Consider the following 17,055-nt stretch of genomic DNA (forward strand, 5'->3'; position numbering starts at 1 on the left):
AACTATCGCACAAACTACATGTGTAGCAAAACAGAGTCCAAGCAAAGCAAGCGACTACCATAAGAATGAATGTCAAAATATAAGATAAGTAACATGTTTGGACAGGCAGTTATGGCAATAGCCAAGGGGGCTGATGTGTCTGAGCGCACCAGTGTTATGATTTGGGCTCCCAAACTTTGGTTATAATAATGAATGGCTCAGCCTCAGTCAGCATTCCGGCATCAGAGCTGCTCTTACTACAATTGGGGCCGTATTAAATTAGCGATGATAATATTGCAGGTGATAATATCGGTTGATTTTGCAGGATATTATCGCCTGCAATATTATCGTCACTAATTTAATACGGCCCTAATTGTAGTAAGAGCAGCTCTGAGATGCCGGGATGCGCATTTCCGTTTTTTGCCAAAAACAGGCAAAATCGGGTAGGTGCGATAAATTATCAGACGAAAACAGGCGAAAATGTCAGGACATCTAAGAAAGAGGTCTGTACCCACAAAAAAGGCTAACGTCCATAGGAAATACATTTAGAAGTGTATTATTGGCCGTAATAAAAGTATTTAGGGTACTTAAATTGCATCGGTTGGCTGTAATTTGCGTATATGGAGAAATGTTGAAAAATTATAAAAGCATTTTTTTTTTCTGGGAAATTACTGCTGCACGTAAATTGGGGTGACGTAAAACTGGGTGCAAGTCTATTTTGGTGTCATAAAAGCGCACTTTTAAAAAAAGAAAAAATAAACACCAGCTGAGCCGCGTGCAATGTTTAAAACACCTGCCGCATCCATACAGAGCCCCCCAAAATACCAGACCCATTTTAGCAGTCTCAGCCATGTATGTTTATTGCATCAAGTCGTTGATTCCAGTTTACCTGTATATAACACAACACTGCTCTTTGGTTACAATTCTGTGTTGCATCTCTGTTAAATTCATTAACATGAACAGCTTTGTCATTTATTACATAAATGCATTTATTAAACATTGCAGGAGAATAGGAAGAACCTGAATAAGTAAAGGTACATGAATGTGCATCAGGACAGGCCTGGGAAACCAGGGACTACCTGGAACCTTACATGCACTTTTTTTATTTACAGCAAACACATAAATTGGTCACAGCATCTCCCAGGCACGCCATCTGTTTCCTGAATCATGATCTTTCTTCTTCCTTTTGGACATTTATTATTGCATACATCAAAGTCACAAGTGCAGTTACTGGGTATGGTGGGACAGCACTCTCCGTAGGGTGTATGGGGTTTAGTGACCACTGAATCAGGGGGACATTTAAGTACTTCAGGCTCCGGACAAGTCACATTGGCACATAACCGCTCAACTGTAAAGACAGAATAGGCAAAATTACATCACTGACACTATTTACTGTATGCAGACAAAACACCAATCATTATCAACAGATTGGATAGAGAGAGAGATAGAAAGAGAGAGAGTGAGAGTGTGTGTGTGAGAGAGAGAGATCATAGAATCATTTTGTTTAACAAAATTGTCTCTAAATTTTAGACTTTTGCAGATACAACCACCAAACACCCTTGTGGCATACTTTCTACAAAGGAAATTAAATATGTTCCCACAAATGTGTTGCACTTGTAGGTTGCTTTGCTTTCACCCTTCTGTCCACGTCATCCCTAACCATCTCGATGAGGCGTCTGGAGACTGTACTGACCATTCCATGATTTTAAAACTATTGGGCGGGATGTGCTAAGGTTGCGGTGACCATTCCGCCAGTCACCGCAACCTTACTAATTGCATATGTACTAACATATGCGATTAGTATCGCAAAGGACAGCTATTGTGATTAGAGCTGCCCTTTGCGAAATAGCCGATGCCGGGTGACGGGGTCTCCGTGGAACCCCGTCCCCTCCAAGCTTCCTGCTTGTCACCTGTGCAGGAAACCCAGGGCTCCTCCTCCCTGCACCCCGAAGTAGATTAGGAGGAGAAGGAGGCGGATTACCCAGGAGGAGCGCGGGCCAGTGACATTGGAGTGCAGGTGAGTGGGGGCCAGCACTGGGTGACGTCGGGGCAGCAAGGCGGAGGTGAACCGTCGGGAGCAGGGTGCAGTAAGAAGCCCATAGGCATCTATAGGGTTACGCCAGGTTTTTCTGGCGTTACCCTCCGTGCCGAAAAAAGGGTGGCCCGGGCTTAGTACTTATGGAAATGCGGTAAAAACGCATTTCCATATATAAGTTCCATATGGGGTTTTTACCACATTTTTCCTTTAGTACATCCCGCCCCCTGTCTTGTTCCTTAATTTGAAGGTATTTCTAACATGGTCTGGAGGTATTTACTAAGCTGCTGCTTAGTAACTAAACCCCGCACACTGTGGAACCATGTTTTCAACTACTTGACAGTGTACAAAAACAAAACATGATAAACCAAAGATATTTAAATATCTATCCAGTCTGAAGTGGTCCATTCAGGGGAGTTTCTAGAGAGGAGGGGGCCCGTGTGCAGTCTCCGTCATGGGCCCCCTCCTCTCAGTCCAGCGGCCGGCAGCGCACTGAGCATAGCGCAGCCAGCGCCGCACTTATAGACTCTGGGCACTAGAGTTTGCCCAGAGTCTATAGCGCATGAGCAGGTCACCGGGAAAATGGCAGTGGCTGCCATTTTCCAGCCATTTTTATAGCGCTGATACAGGCGCCGATGTGGGACTCCGAAGAGTTAAGTATAATATGGGTGCAGTGTGTACGGTGCAGACCACCCCCTGGACCTAGGGGCCTGTGTGCACCGCACACCCTGCACCCATGTGTGTCACCCAAGGTGAACAAATGTACACGGGAGACACCCGGGCCGCAGCTACCCACTTCCCCAGTAAAGTAGGCGGCACAGATGATTGCGCTGAATCGCGTCATCGTGGTTCCGCCCCTCCCTCTCCAAAATGCCGGTAATCTCTGTATTGCATAGCGGTAGAGAGGCTACAATGATGCAAATGCATCGTCAAGCCCCCAGATTTGCCCACCTTTCCCGAAGCCCGCCCATTGCCGCCCCCAGACCCGCCTCCTCCCCTGAGCCCCAGCCCCCCACAGTGCCGACCTGGCTGCCTCTTCCAGGAGGCAGCCAAAGGGTTGGTAAGTATGAGCTGCTTCCTCTCAAACCCTGCACCTCTGAGAAGTAGGACAACACCGAAAACTATTTTCACTTAACAGTTGTACAATACTTTACATTAGAAAAACAATAGTCATACTTAGCGTTTGGTAACATTTTGTGCCGTCACTGAACTCAAAAGTGCGATCACATCCGCCACTTGTACAGACACATGTGTTATTCACAATGTCACAGCCACTGCGGGTACAGGGTGTTTGGTAAAGATGGTCATAATCAGCTTAAAAAAACAAAAGAGGGGAAACAAATTAGAGAAGATTCTTATATACTCATATCCATCCATCTGTCTATCTTTATGCCTGTCTATCTGTTCCCTCCTATGTCTTTTTGTAGTTAACAAAGTACGAAAACCTTGGTGTACAGAATGTACCCACCCCTAATCTCCCAGTAAGTGTTATACCTTTGTATATCAGTGCCTCCATACGAGTATTGGTACGTGCTAATGGGCCTACTTGGGAAAACCAGCTTACAATGTAGGAGTGTTGGTAATTATACTTTGACAGCTATATGACACCGGCCCTTGTGTATATAGAAGTCACCACTTATACCATATTCCGGATATGGTTCATCCAATGGTAAGTTTTATTTCTTTACTACCATTAGGCAGATTTCTCCAAAAAATTGCATAAGAAAACAGTCATATTACATAGCTAAATAACACTTCATGTATGTAATTACCCTAAAACCCTAGTATCAACCTAGAGAATCAGAGACACAAAGTGTCCCTATATGATGTCTAATAACTAAGCTATGAAATACAATTAATTAGACATTGTTACAGGTCGCGGTCACGACTTGTCTCCTTTGAGCAGTTCACCTGGTCGGGATGGTGTTATTCCGCTTCCCTCAGTTGCTAGGCGATCGGCACGCCTCAGCATACCTCCCAACATGACCCCCTCCAGGAGGGACACAATGCTCTGGTCCTGGACTTCCCTGGTTATTTATGATTGGTGGCGGCTCCATGGGCGGGGCTGCAGTACAGTCCAAGATTCAAATAGGGGAGTCACACCAACTGCCAGTGAGTCCCAGCCAGTGATGTTGGGCAGTGTGTGAAATGACAGTTGGTGTGACTCCTCTATTTGAATTTTGAACTGCGCTGCAGCCGCACCTCTTACCAGGGAAGTCCAGGACCAGAGCATTGTGTCCCTCCTGGAGAGGGTCATGTTGGGAGGTATGCCTCAGGAGGTGATGTGTCATCCACAGCATGGCATGATTGGTCTATCATCCTATTTGTACAGTCTTACCTTTTTTCCGCCTCCCCGACTATAGAGTTCCTGTAGGTCCACTCGGCTTAACCGCACCAGCACCTCCCATGCTTTAACCTGCTAACCTGCCTTTCCTACGGCTCCCAGGCCACACCCATAGGCAGACACAGAGGGGGTTTCCATCTGCCTGGAAACCCCCCTCCCCAGCCCACACCATGACCACAATAGAAATAGTAATATAATAGACTGTTACTAGTGCTGCATGCTCTTCTCAGTATAACAAATGAAATAATTAGCACCACCTGTGGATCTTTTAACATATATCAGCCAGTGATAAATAACCTGTGCACCAACTATGAGATCTGGAAAACATGTACTGTTATGGATGCACTGCTCTAGAGCCCAATATGTACATATATGTCCAGGGCAGTGCTAGGTCCTTCTGCTGCTCCTCCCGGCTCCCAGACTTGCTCCAATGCTCTGGAATGGTGCCCACATCTAAAATAAATACATTCATCTCAGGCAGGATGGCCATACTGCTGCATATAAAGGGTTACTGTGATCGCTGGTCCTGTATATGCTGGAATTATCACACACAATACAGCATGTATGATGCATATTAAAGCTGTATAAGTACTAATTATGCCCTCTTCTAGGACTGGCCACACTCGCTCTAAAATCAAGCATTTGGAAACCCCCCTCTAGAGATCCTGCATTTGCCACTGACACCAGCAGCGTCTGTGCTGTCACCGACTCACCTGTCTCTCTTACGGCTCCCTGGCTACATCAGCAGCTCCCATGCTGCTGCCAGCTTTAAGTTTTGAAACACTGTTTTGTACACCAACTTGTACATTAAATTGCGTACCGACTCTCAAAGCCGAAGTACACAGGATTGTACTTTTAATTGTACACAAACTTGTACACTAAATTGCATACTGGCTCTCAAAGCCTCATCAATTGCTTTCTCTCTTCTACAATCGGCTCCAGGCATCACCATCAGTTCTCAAGTCGCATCCATTGGGTGCTTCCTTCTGCCACCGGCTCCAAGCCGCACCATCGGCTCTCAAAGCCTCATCAATTGCTTTATTTTTTCTACAATCGGCTTCAAGCCACACCATCGGCTCTCAAAGCCGTATCAATTGAGTACAGCCTTTTATTACCGGCTCCAAGCCACAACATTGGCTACCAAAGCCGCATCAATTGAGTTCTGTCTTCTACAATCAACTCCTAGCCGCCCCATCGGTTCATCAGCCATATCATAGACTCTCAAGTCTCCTGGATACCAGTTTATGTTCCTGTCTTTCCTCTCTCCATTGAATCCCATTGTATTTCTGTGTGATCTTCTATTACCTCGAGTTTTAGGACCAGGCGGCCACCTAAGTACCAGTGAACGTATCTTAGTTCTAAGGGAACAACGGGCGGTTGTTATTGGTGGAAGACCTCGTTAGTCTGGGTTTTAGGCGGTTCATACGGAGCAGGCTATGGGATTCATAACAGACATTCACTAACATTATACAATAAAGTGCATATAACTATTTACTTTGTGTTTACTGGTACCAGAATTACTTATCAATACTATAGGTGTAGTCCTCATATATGTGCATATATATTTTTAATTAAAATTAAAAATTGAGGTTCAGTTCAAAATGGGTTGGTTTTGGTGGGTTAGAGGTATAGGGCTTGATTCACTATGGAACGCAATTGCGATGGCGGCTCCGATTACGCACGCAGTCTGACTGCAATGATATGCTAACACACTGTGATCGCTATGCCATCACAGCACTACATAGGGATGCCCACCTTACCTTACACATATTCGTATTGTTTAGCAAGACGCGAAACCATCGGTAACATCGAGTACCATCGTAGCCTCACGCACACTTGCACAAGCCCAGACCTTACTCAGAAATTGCTAACCTCATCGCATGCACTGAGTACTTGAGCTGCGTATGGCATTGCAGTGGATAATTTATGCACGCCCCTGTAACGGCATTCAAACACCCTGGCACGCCTGCATTTTGCTGACCACCCCCTGTCACCTCCCACAAACAGCACTTCCTGTCAATCACAGTCCCGATCTCAGTGGCTAGTTCACGCACGCGCACTGCAATGTATACGCATGTGCAGAATGCAACAATCGGGCGAATGCATGCGTAATCGCACTTACGATCCGTAGTGAATCAGGCCCATAGATTGAATATATATATATATATATATATATATATATATATATACAGGTTATACTCCCAAAGAAGTCTCATTAATATAGCTGATCTCTCTGTTAATTTGTGCATCGGCTCTATTAGTAAATGGAGCCGATACTATCCTGCATCATTCAAGTAACGCTTGCAGTGTGTGCAGTGCAGCCAATATTTATCTTACCCTATGGATCCCTTCAGCTGTTACTCTGCCAGCTCTTCTCACTGGAGCTGTCATTGGTGGCCAGCGGGGAATTTTGCACTGTGTACTGGGGTGGAGCTTCCAGTACTTCAGCTGGCTTCTTAATCACTGCCCACCATGGAGCTGATGCAGACACTGACCTGCTGGCTACTCGGCTCCTCTCTCCCCCAGCTGCTCTGGCCGGACTGTCCTCAGCTGGTCCCTAATTAAGAGGTAGGACCCAGACCCTCTCGGGCTACTTGCTACCCTGTGCCTAACTGCTGCTGTTTACAGCTCTGTCTATAGCTCAGCCACAGAAGTGCACTGGATAGGAGCAAACAGCAGTCTGGGTGTTAGCTGTGCTGACAGCTCTTATATACCACTCTTTAATGAAGCTTGGGGAGAAATAAAATTGGAGATAAATAGCACTAACCAATTAGTTTCTAACTGTAACTTTACAGGCTGCGTTTGAAAAATGACAGTTAGGAGCTGATTGGTTGGTGCTATTTATCTCCAATTTTATCTCTCTCCATGCTTTATTAAATCTCCCCCTAAAACTGGCTCCTCTTTCTCTGACAGGACCAAATCACTCCCAGCTGTATCACTACGCTCTTCTGCAACTGTCACCAATGTCTGTGAAATGTACTGTACGAGGTATATGTGCAACTTGCAGCACTATTACCTACACCTGACACAGTAATACAATGGGCATCCAACACTCTTGCCCAAATATACTTACTGTAACACATCAACAAAATAGTTGCATAAAAACATATTTTAAGGGTTAGTTACAATCATATTTTACCTCATAACTTTAAATATATTTATTAACAATTTACCCTATACATAACACATGTTTAACTCATCCTAGTAACCCCTACCAACGATTACATAAATATAAAACTCACAAAGATTCATGGAAATCCTGTAAGAGAGGTTGAGGGGAAGGGGGGAGGTGCCCATTTTAAATCTGCACCGCCTGCAGTGCAACATGGTTTTAACAAAGTTACTTGCTCCTTTTTGCTTTGCTCGCAATCAACCCCTTAGTGAGGCACAGACTACTCTGCTTTACAAATTGGTAATATAGGCCAGTATCAAACGAGTTCAGGATGTTCTGATTCAGAGTAGTAGACCCGGGTCCAACAATTTCTTTAAGTGCACCAACGATAGATTAAAACTAATGTGGACTTAATATACTGTAACTTAAGTTAAGTAGTCTTATGTATATGTATGATAGACAGACAAGACAGACAGACAGATAGATAGATAGATAGATAGATAGATAGATAGATAGATAGATAGATAGATAGATAGATAGATATGAGATTGATAGATTGATAGATAATGAGATAGCTAGATAGATATGAGATAGATAGATGGATAGATAGATAGATAGAGTAGATATGAGATAGATAGATAGATAGATAGATATGAGATAGATTGATAGATAGATAGATAGATAGATAGATAAATAGATATGAGATAGACAAACAGATACTGGACACTGCTTAGACCACTACTGCCAGGCTTAGTGCTGTGCAGAAATCACACTGTTATGGCATTTGCCTAAAGTCACATGCGATAAAAATGTGATAATAATGCAAAGAATACAGGATGAATGAATAGAAATGTAAAGATATGGGGGCATATGTATTATTATTATTTACAAAAGAGAGCTGTAATTTTCAGACTTTAAATGCTCTTTTTTGTAAATAATGATACATATGCCCCAATATCTTTACATTTCTATTCATTCCCTCCCCCACTGAAAAGAAGAGAAAGGCTCGGGTCTAGCCGCCACCAAGAAGAGAGATGTCCAGAAAAGCCAGTAATTTAGTGTCATGTGACCTTATCACCTAACGCCAATACAGGTGTTATATACATAAAAGCAAACAACACATAAACGTGCAGATATACATACGACTATCATAGCGGGGGTCACAATATAAGGCTGAATACTGGAAGAAATCATAAATGCAGGTGCGTTTGTCTATACAGTCGCACATTCCCATTGCCTTGTAACACGCTTTTTTTTGCTGTGGGCAGTTCTCATCATCATCTTCAAAATATTCGTTATAACCGTAGCCTGATACATCTGTAAACAAAAGAGAAGATGTAAAATTACTGTTTACCTGTGTTAGTTTACTTTGTATACATATATATTACAAAACAAAAGTGAGTTGTCACTAATTATAAAGGAAATCTTGACATTTTATTTAGGTGAGAATACCTTTATGTCATTGGCTGACATTTATACTATTGGTTGGCAGTTTCACTACAAATATATCTGGGACAGTGGGCCTGATTCAGAGCTGAACGCTCTGACCAGAGCGCTCGCTCTGAATCAGTGCCTTCCTACCTGAAAATGGAGCGGCCTCCTGGCCGCTCGCATAGCTGTGGATAACCATCGCGACCATCGGGCTTGCGACAAGACCCTGCGGTAGGGTCTCGCTGCTGCAAGCCCAGGAGTGATTTTGGCTCTATCAGAGCCAAAATCACTCCCACTGACATCATTACTGATGTCAGTGGGGCCGGCTTCAGTCGGCAGGCGTTCCCATTGGAACGCCTCCGTCTGGCAGCCACGCCCCCGGCAACCCACCAAAGGGGGCGTGCTGTCAATCAACATCGACAGCACGCCCCCTTTGGTGCAAGACCCGGAGCGACGGAGAGCCCGTCGCTATCCGGGTCTCGCGCATGCGCACGATGGAGCTCCCTCCGTCGTGCGCATGCGCAGTGAGACAACATCGACCCGCTTGCGAGCGTCCTTTACTTGCGAGCGGGTCTGAATGACCCCCAGTGAGCAGAGTCAGTACAAGGTTTCTAGCTGTTTCAGGCTACCACCGCTGTTAACCCAATACCCAGGGGCGCAGAGAGGGGGAGGGGAGCGGGTACAAATTACCCAGGCCCGGGCTTGCTGGAGGGGCCCGGCTGGGCCCCGGTCCGGTACCGCTCCCCCCTCCCTCTTTCAACACAGCAGCCCAGCACACGCTGCTCTGTGCTGAGTTACACTGGGAGACTGCTCGCGGCTGCTATGAATGAAGCAACCACAGCAGTCTCCTATGCCTGTGGGGGGAGTGATCAAGCTGATCATGCCCCCCACTGGTTATGCGCCAGGCTCAGAGCGCACCCCTTGCCAGCGCGCAGCGCCACTTCACGGCGCTACAAAACTTGTTTGTTCTCTCGAAGGGGGCATGGCCACGCCTCCAGCGATTAGGCCACGCCCCCCTTTACCCGGGCCAGCTCTCGGCGGGCCTGCCAATACTACCAAACCTTCACACACACTTCATTTTGATATTAAAAATTCCAACAAGAATGACACAATGCTCCTTATTAAAGTTAATATAAACAACGAGAATAAATATTAATTGAAGCAGGAATGCAATAAACTATAAACTGGGTTCACAGGAGACAAAAACTCTTTACTAAAGTGAGAGTTTTTAGAAGTGAGTTTTAGAAGTAATGTTGTCCTTATCAACCAATAAGATTCTATTTAACATTTAACTAGCATCTTCTAGAAGTTGATAGCTAGAATCTGATTGGTTGCTATGGGCAACATCACTTTTAAAACGCACTTCTAAAAATTCTCACTTTAGTAAATTTGCCCCAAGGCCAGGCAGTGGTACTGTGTTAAACAATAACACACAGTAGGTACCATGCACCGCGTTAATATCGGCACTGTGCGTCATAGGGGTAAATTTACTAAGATTCGTGTTGGTCCTGATTTGTCCCGTTTTTCAATTCGGATAGGATCGATTAAGAACCGCCGTTTTTTTCACCTAAAAAATCGTGAATTTGCCAAGCTCCCGATTTTTACAGGATCATTTTGTTTGATGACATATTTGATCTCCTGTCCGTGTTGAAGCCCCGATTTCCCTGCCTGACTTTTTCTCCCAAACAAGCAGCCTGCACATATCAGTGAAATATGTGCAGGCTGCTTGTTTGTCTTTATATATTTTAAGGGTTAATTTTTTTTTTTTAATTGACGCGGGGTCCCCCCCCCCAGAAAGGCTAACCAGTCCCGGACTGGTCAGCCAGTCCTGGTTCATAAAATTACAAAACTAGTAGGGTTCCCCCATAATTTAAGAATCAGCACCTGGCTGCAGGGCCGATGCTGGTTTTAAATATAGGTTGAAAAAAATGCGTAGGGGTCCCCCTATATTTAAAACTAGCACTGGACCCAAACTGACCGGGGTGTAATGTCACAGCCGGGAGACCCTATCACCGGGTCTCCAGTGCCAAAGCATTCTCACCCCAAGCCAGTCAGGCCAAATCTGGGATCTCAGGGGAGGTGGAAACCCCCCAAAAAAGGGGTCACCCCTCTCTCAAAACCCCAGGCTTCGTCTGAAGCCCAGGGCTTTTCCCCGCACCCCTGGAACAGTGGGTACAGGGGTAATAAAGTGTTAAATAGTATTAAACTATTGTATTTTACAGTGGAAGTACAGGTGCCAGCATGCCTGCCCTTTGGCACTCATGGAACTACAAGTGCCAGCAGGCGGCCGGCACCCGTAACCCCACTGTAAAATAAATTGTTAAAAAAAGACACAACACACACACCATAGATAGTACAAGTTTATTACACACATACTTACCTGCTGCCAGATGTTTCTGTCCCCGTAGAACCAAGCTTCAGACCAAGCATTGGGTTTCAGGAGAGAGGGGACCCCTTTTTGTGTGGTCCTCTCTCCCCTGAGATCCACGGCTTGGCCTTACCGCCTTGGAGTGAGAATGCTTTGGCCCTAGAGATCCAGTAATAGGGTCTCCGGGCTGTGGCATTACACCCTGGACAGTTTGGGTGTGATGCTGGTTTTAAATATAGGGGGACCCCTACACATTTTTCCCAGTATATTTAAAACCAACGCTGGCCCTGCAGCCAGGTGCTGGTACTTTAATTACGGTGGAACCCTACATATTTTGTTCCCAGTAATTTTAGGAACCAGGACTTGCTGACCAGTCCGGGGCTGGTTAGCCTTTTGGGGGGGACCCTGCGTAAATTTTTCCTAAAAATGAACCCTAAAAACAAAAGAAACACTAGTAAACATACACAAATCTCACTGATTTGTGTATGTTTGATGGCAACTCGCAGCTCGTGAGGTGGTGCATTTGAAACTTCTATTGACTCCCCGATTTGGCTGTAAAACAGACGAATATAGTAAAACGAATAATGGTAAATTCCCGATTTAGGCAGAAGTGAATGAAAAGTACTTCCGATTTGAGCTGATGGTGAATGCATTTCTATTGGTAAAAACCGAATTTGCGGCATTAACTCACCCAAGTTCAATCACAAAAGATGAACAAATCATCCGACTTTAATGATAGTAAATTCCCAATTTGCAAAAAAGTTATTGTTTCACCCGAGATAGCAATATCGGATCAACACGAATCTTAATAAGTTTACCCCATAGTGTAAAGTTGTTGTTAATATCAGCACTGTGAGATGCAGTGTGAAGTTGTTGGTTTTTTTTTTTAAATAAAAAAATAATTAGTATTTTTATAAAACTTGTGTGTGTTCAGGCAGGTCAGGCAGTGGTACTGTGTTAAACAATAATGCTCAGTACCACTGCATTAATTATATAAGCGCTGTGAGTCAATATGGACCACGATCAGTCGATAGAAGAGCAGGAGCAGCAAAAAAGTATAGTACTAATGCTGCAGCTGCTCACAGTCATGATGATACTAGTCCTTCAACATCTGCTTAAGGGCATAGAGGGTTTAAGACAGGGCATCAGAAATCAAGCCTATATTTCACAATGTTAAAAAAACAGTCACCTAATAATAAAGGGAAAGTTTACTGCTGAAATACATAAAATTGTGAAGATGCCATACACCACAACCAATGGCAAGGAAAGGCTTAGGCCTTGACTTTTATTTGCAAACGGTGGTTCTAGAACTGCAGTCAGTCAGGCATCTTCTTCTGTAACCTCACATTATGATGCAACACCTTCTCACTCAGGGGGTCATTCAGACCCGCTTGCGAGCGTCCTTCGCTTGGTCGATGTTGGGCGAATGCGCACTATGGAGGGAGCTCCGTCGTGCGCATGCGCAAGACCCGGCGAGCGATGAGGAATACGTCGCTCGGGGTCTCGCACCAAAGGGGGCGTGCTTTTATGACTGACAGCACGCCCCCTTTGGTGGGCGTGCTGGGGGCGTGGCTGCCAGACGGAGGCGTTCCTATGGGAACGGCTACCATCTGAGTCCGGCCCCACTGGCATCAGTAATGATGTCAGTGGGAGTGATTCTGGCTCTGATAGAGCCAAAATCACTCCTGGGCTTGCGGCAGCGAGACCCTACCACAGGGTCTCGTCGCAAGCCCGATGGTCGCAATGGTCTTTGACCATCGCGACCATCATCATGGACGCTCGCATAAGCTGTGGGTGGTAACCCACAGCAATGCGAGCGTCCAAAAGGCCGCTCCACATTTAAATAGGACGGCCCTGATTCAGAGCGAGCGCTCTGGTCAGAACGTTCAGCTCTGAATCAGGCCCTCAGTTTCTAGAAGAGGTGCTAAATATAAAACAAGCAAATCAGTGCAAAAAAAAAATCCTCTAAGGCTGAAGAACAAACTATGTGTTCAGAAACATCACACTGAGGAAATTCTAAGGGTGTCCACAAGTGCTATGTATGCAGGGCCAGATTAACAACGGGGCGGATAGAGCTGCAGCTCCAGGCCTTCAAATAAAAATAGGCCCATCAACATGACAGAATGATTACCAGCTGCCTAACTGGCCATAAATTTTAAGTATTTAAATAGTTTTTCTAGCAGCCAGTCCCCCCCAAAAAAAAAAAATTATGCAATTTTTCTATTTCTATGTAGTTAGGCAGACATTGTGGTCATAGTTTAGAGGGTGTATTCACCAAGGTGACTCTGACCACACCCACACAGCACCGTTCACAGCTCTTCCCCTTCTCAGTATAGGCCCTTGAACATTTTCAGCTCCAGGCCCATGTGGGCCTTAATCCGGCCCCTGTATGTATGAGTCTGGCATTTCTGATATACTCATAGGGAAGCCACCATTTTTGCACCCTCTGCAAATATGGGGATGAGCAGTACAAGTTAAGATGGTGACATAATAGAAATTGAGGATGCTAGTGCGGAAGTGCAACAGGAAAATGAGGGCAGAGGCGTCACTAGAGTTGGTGTCACCCGGTGCTGTAACGCACAGTGACACACCCCCCCTCCACCAAAAAAACAAAACGGGACCATGGTGCGCAGCTCCACAAACATGCCCCCATTACCAGTCCAGCAGTCACACTGTGCTCCTCCCAGAATGCCAGGCAAACTGGCGGGCATGATATCATGCCCGGCATTCTGGGTAGCAGTGCTTAAAGTGGTCCTAGAAATGTGATAGAACTCCCCACCCCCTTCCTCTGCAATTTTTCAATAAAAGGACAGCGTGCGCCTAAGGCGCGCAGCACACAAAAAAGGCGTGATCTCAAAAAGGGGTGTGGTCACACAATAGTATTTCCAATACAAATTACGCCACACAATAGCAAAATTTTATTCACAATACACATTACATAGTGTCCCTAATACACATTATACCATATAGTAGTGTCCCTTATTCATGTTATGAAACACAGTAGTGCCCCTTTTACACAATGCCCATATTAGTGCCCCTTATGCACAATGCCCGCAGCAGTGGTGCCCCTTACACAATGCCCCTAGTAGTGGTGCATCCTATGCAGTGCACCCAGTAGTAGTGCCCCTTTTGCAGTGCCTACAGTAGAGGTGCCCCTTATGCAGTGCCCCATATGCAATGTCCCCATTAGTAGTGCCTCCATTAGTAGTGCACCCTGTAGTAGTGCACCCCATAGTAGTGCCCCCAGTAGTAATGTTCCCTGTAGTAGTAGTACTCCCAATTGTAATGCCCCATTAGTAGTGCCCCCAGTGGTAATGCCCCCTATAGCAGTACCCTCTGTAGTAGTGCCCCCTGTAGTAATGCCCCCTGTATTAGCACCCCCTGTAGTAATGCCCCCAGTAGTAATGCCACCATTAGTAGTACCCCATTGGTAATGCCCCCCTATAGTAGTGCCCCCTGTAGTAATGTCCCTTGTAGTAATGCCCCCATTAGTAGTGCCCCCAGTGGTAATCCGGCTCCCCGGAACTATGGGAGAGACGTCATGACGCTTCTCCCATAGTGCTTACCTGCAGAAACTGGAAGCCAGAGATCAGGAGTGAGCTCCAGCTGCCGCTGCGGGGAAGGAGCTGGGCACCTGCTGGTAACAAAATCTCAGCAGGTGCCTGGCAAATGGAGCCTCCTTGTGGTGGCCAGGTAGGGTGGGCTGGAAGCAGAACTGGTTCCGCCTCCAAATGAAGGGGGGGCGGGCAGAAGTGTGGTGGCACGGTGGGTGACACCCATGGTGGCCCGCACCCCCTTTGTGATGCCCAAACTGTCACTTAAGTTATTGGTTTATTAAACTTTGCATGTCCTTTTTAATATCCAACATAAGAATGGGTGGGAGGGCCCAAGGGCAATTCCATCTTGCACCACTTTTCTTTTCATAATGGGCTGTATTTAGTGGGGCATTGGGGACAACTTGTTTTTCATAGACAAACATTTTTATTGGTTATTGCTCTATTTCTAATTAGAAAACAAAACCAAATATTAGGAGGCTGGCCATACTACCCCCCCCTTTTCCTCCTAAATTTTCTTCATAAATCAAACAATTAAATAACTAACTAATCAATCCTTCCTTTACCTGCCTTCCACTTCATACATACTCCACCTCCATTTCCCTGTACTGCCCTCTGACCTCTGATCTAGTTCTTGATTAATGAAAACATTCTTGGTTTTTATGGGGGTGTATAGTTTATTAATCTGTCATCCTGTCTGCCACTGCAGTGTGGCAATGTTTCATAAATGTGCAGTAGTCTATTAAACTGCCGTGTGTTTGTGCCGCTGCTCTGTTGATTAGTTTAGCCAGCCAGCCTTTGGGTAATATTGGTGAATAATATTGTGAACTGTTAGGTGGTCAAAATTGACTGGAACAGACTGGACATTAATGTTATTGAGGTTAATAATACTGTAGGAACAAAAACAAGCCGCCAATTACATGATTTTAGCTGTTTTTATGAATTTTTAAAAATACATATCCAAAACACAAACCAAAACATGGGGGTCCTTGCACATCTCTACTTATTACCATATCATTATTGCAGCAGGAGAAATACATTACATTGTACTATATACTTACATTTGCATACTCCTACCACAGGGATTTCAACCAATCCTTTTCCAGCAATAGGTGCACATTTTAAGTTCTTGTCACAATAGCCATGTTCCCAGTCTGGCCCTCCACATAGTTCCCCTTTTTGCTTAGCACAATGTACACAGCACCCACATGGATCTATAGCTTTGTTTCCTGGACAGGGCGATACATATGGCTGACATTTTCTGTTCTCACATGCGGTGCAGTTGTAGGCAGATAGCGCTGGTATTAAGCAGGGTAAAATAATGAACAAAAGCAAAAAAAATCTCATTGTCGTCGAATTTACAGCAAAAAAAAAATTGTTTTCCGATCGCACTCCGTTTCTCCTTTACTCCCAAACACCTGGACATAACAGCATTTTATATATGCAGAGTGTGTTGGGACAAGTAAAGTAAACATTATAGGGCACTGACCTGCTGCATGCAAACAAGGAGCTAAGCACACCAGTCTCATGTATTTACAAATGGCAAACTATCACAAAAAGTGATATGCATTATAAAACACAGAGCAGGAATAAACCAGTGGACCTCAAATCATGAAGATTAGGAAATAAGATACATCTTTGAAGGTAACTGGAATTTGGTGATATACAGTATGTTTAATTGAAATACATAGTAACTACATTATTATGACCTGAACCATGAGAGTAAGGCAGAGAAGATGCTTCGATATTCCTCAAAGAAAAATTTGGAATGAGGGCCAAGCAGTGCTGGTACAGCCCTCCCAATGCCCTTCTTGCCTCTGGGGGCTGATATTGAAGGCCAGGGGTCTTCAACCTTGGCCCTCCAACTGCTGTGGAACTATACATCCCAGCATGCACTGCCATAGTTTTAGCATGCTGTTATATCAAAAAGGTGGCAGTGCATGCTGGGATGTGTAGTTCCACAGCAGCTGGAGGGCCAAAGTTGAAGACCCCTGCTGTAGGCCATCATTGTCAAACTCCCTCAACACCAGGCTAGGGATGGTAACTGAATAATGTTTCATTGGTACCTGGTTCTGATGGCTAACCCTGCAATTGTGCGAATCCAATTATTCCTCGTCATCGCAAGTTTTTTTTCCAAGGTTCTACCGATGTTTTGGGTGGCAGAAGTTATGTACCTCTTCAGTTATATATCCCTGTATTTAAAACACACATTGGTCAGCATGCCATACACAG

At 45.0% G+C, this 17,055-nt stretch overlaps 1 protein-coding gene across 1 annotated transcript; it reads right to left on the reverse strand.

Annotated features, from left to right (window-relative positions):
• Positions 1-1,085: 1,085 nt before the first annotated feature.
• LOC148478219 (cysteine-rich motor neuron 1 protein-like) lies at positions 1,086-16,170 on the reverse strand. The gene is made up of 4 exons (XM_088455792.1): positions 15,885-16,170; positions 8,614-8,787; positions 3,191-3,328; positions 1,086-1,327 (listed from the first exon to the last, which is right to left on the reverse strand). The coding sequence occupies exons 1-4, from the start codon at positions 16,168-16,170 to the stop codon at positions 1,086-1,088; spliced, it is 840 nt and encodes a 279-aa protein (XP_088311918.1).
• Between the last annotated feature and the right edge of the window lie 885 nt (positions 16,171-17,055).

Source organism: Taudactylus pleione, unplaced genomic scaffold (assembly GCF_031769625.1).
Source record: "Taudactylus pleione unplaced genomic scaffold, aTauple2 ptg000671l, whole genome shotgun sequence".
NCBI classification, from domain to species: domain Eukaryota; kingdom Metazoa; phylum Chordata; class Amphibia; order Anura; family Myobatrachidae; genus Taudactylus; species Taudactylus pleione.

What these genes read in the sequence shown, in the direction of transcription:
- LOC148478219 (XM_088455792.1), bottom strand. Translation starts at nt 16,170, where the DNA reads ATGAGATTTTTTTTGCTTTTGTTCATTATTTTACCCTGCTTAATACCA. An exon ending in TGTGGTAGGAGTATGCAAAT is followed by an intron (nt 8,788 to 15,884) that starts GTAAGTATATAG and finishes TTTTGTTTACAG; the next exon opens with ATGTATCAGGCTACGGTTAT. An exon ending in TGACCCCCGCTATGATAGTC is followed by an intron (nt 3,329 to 8,613) that starts GTATGTATATCT and finishes TGTTTTTTTAAG; the next exon opens with CTGATTATGACCATCTTTAC.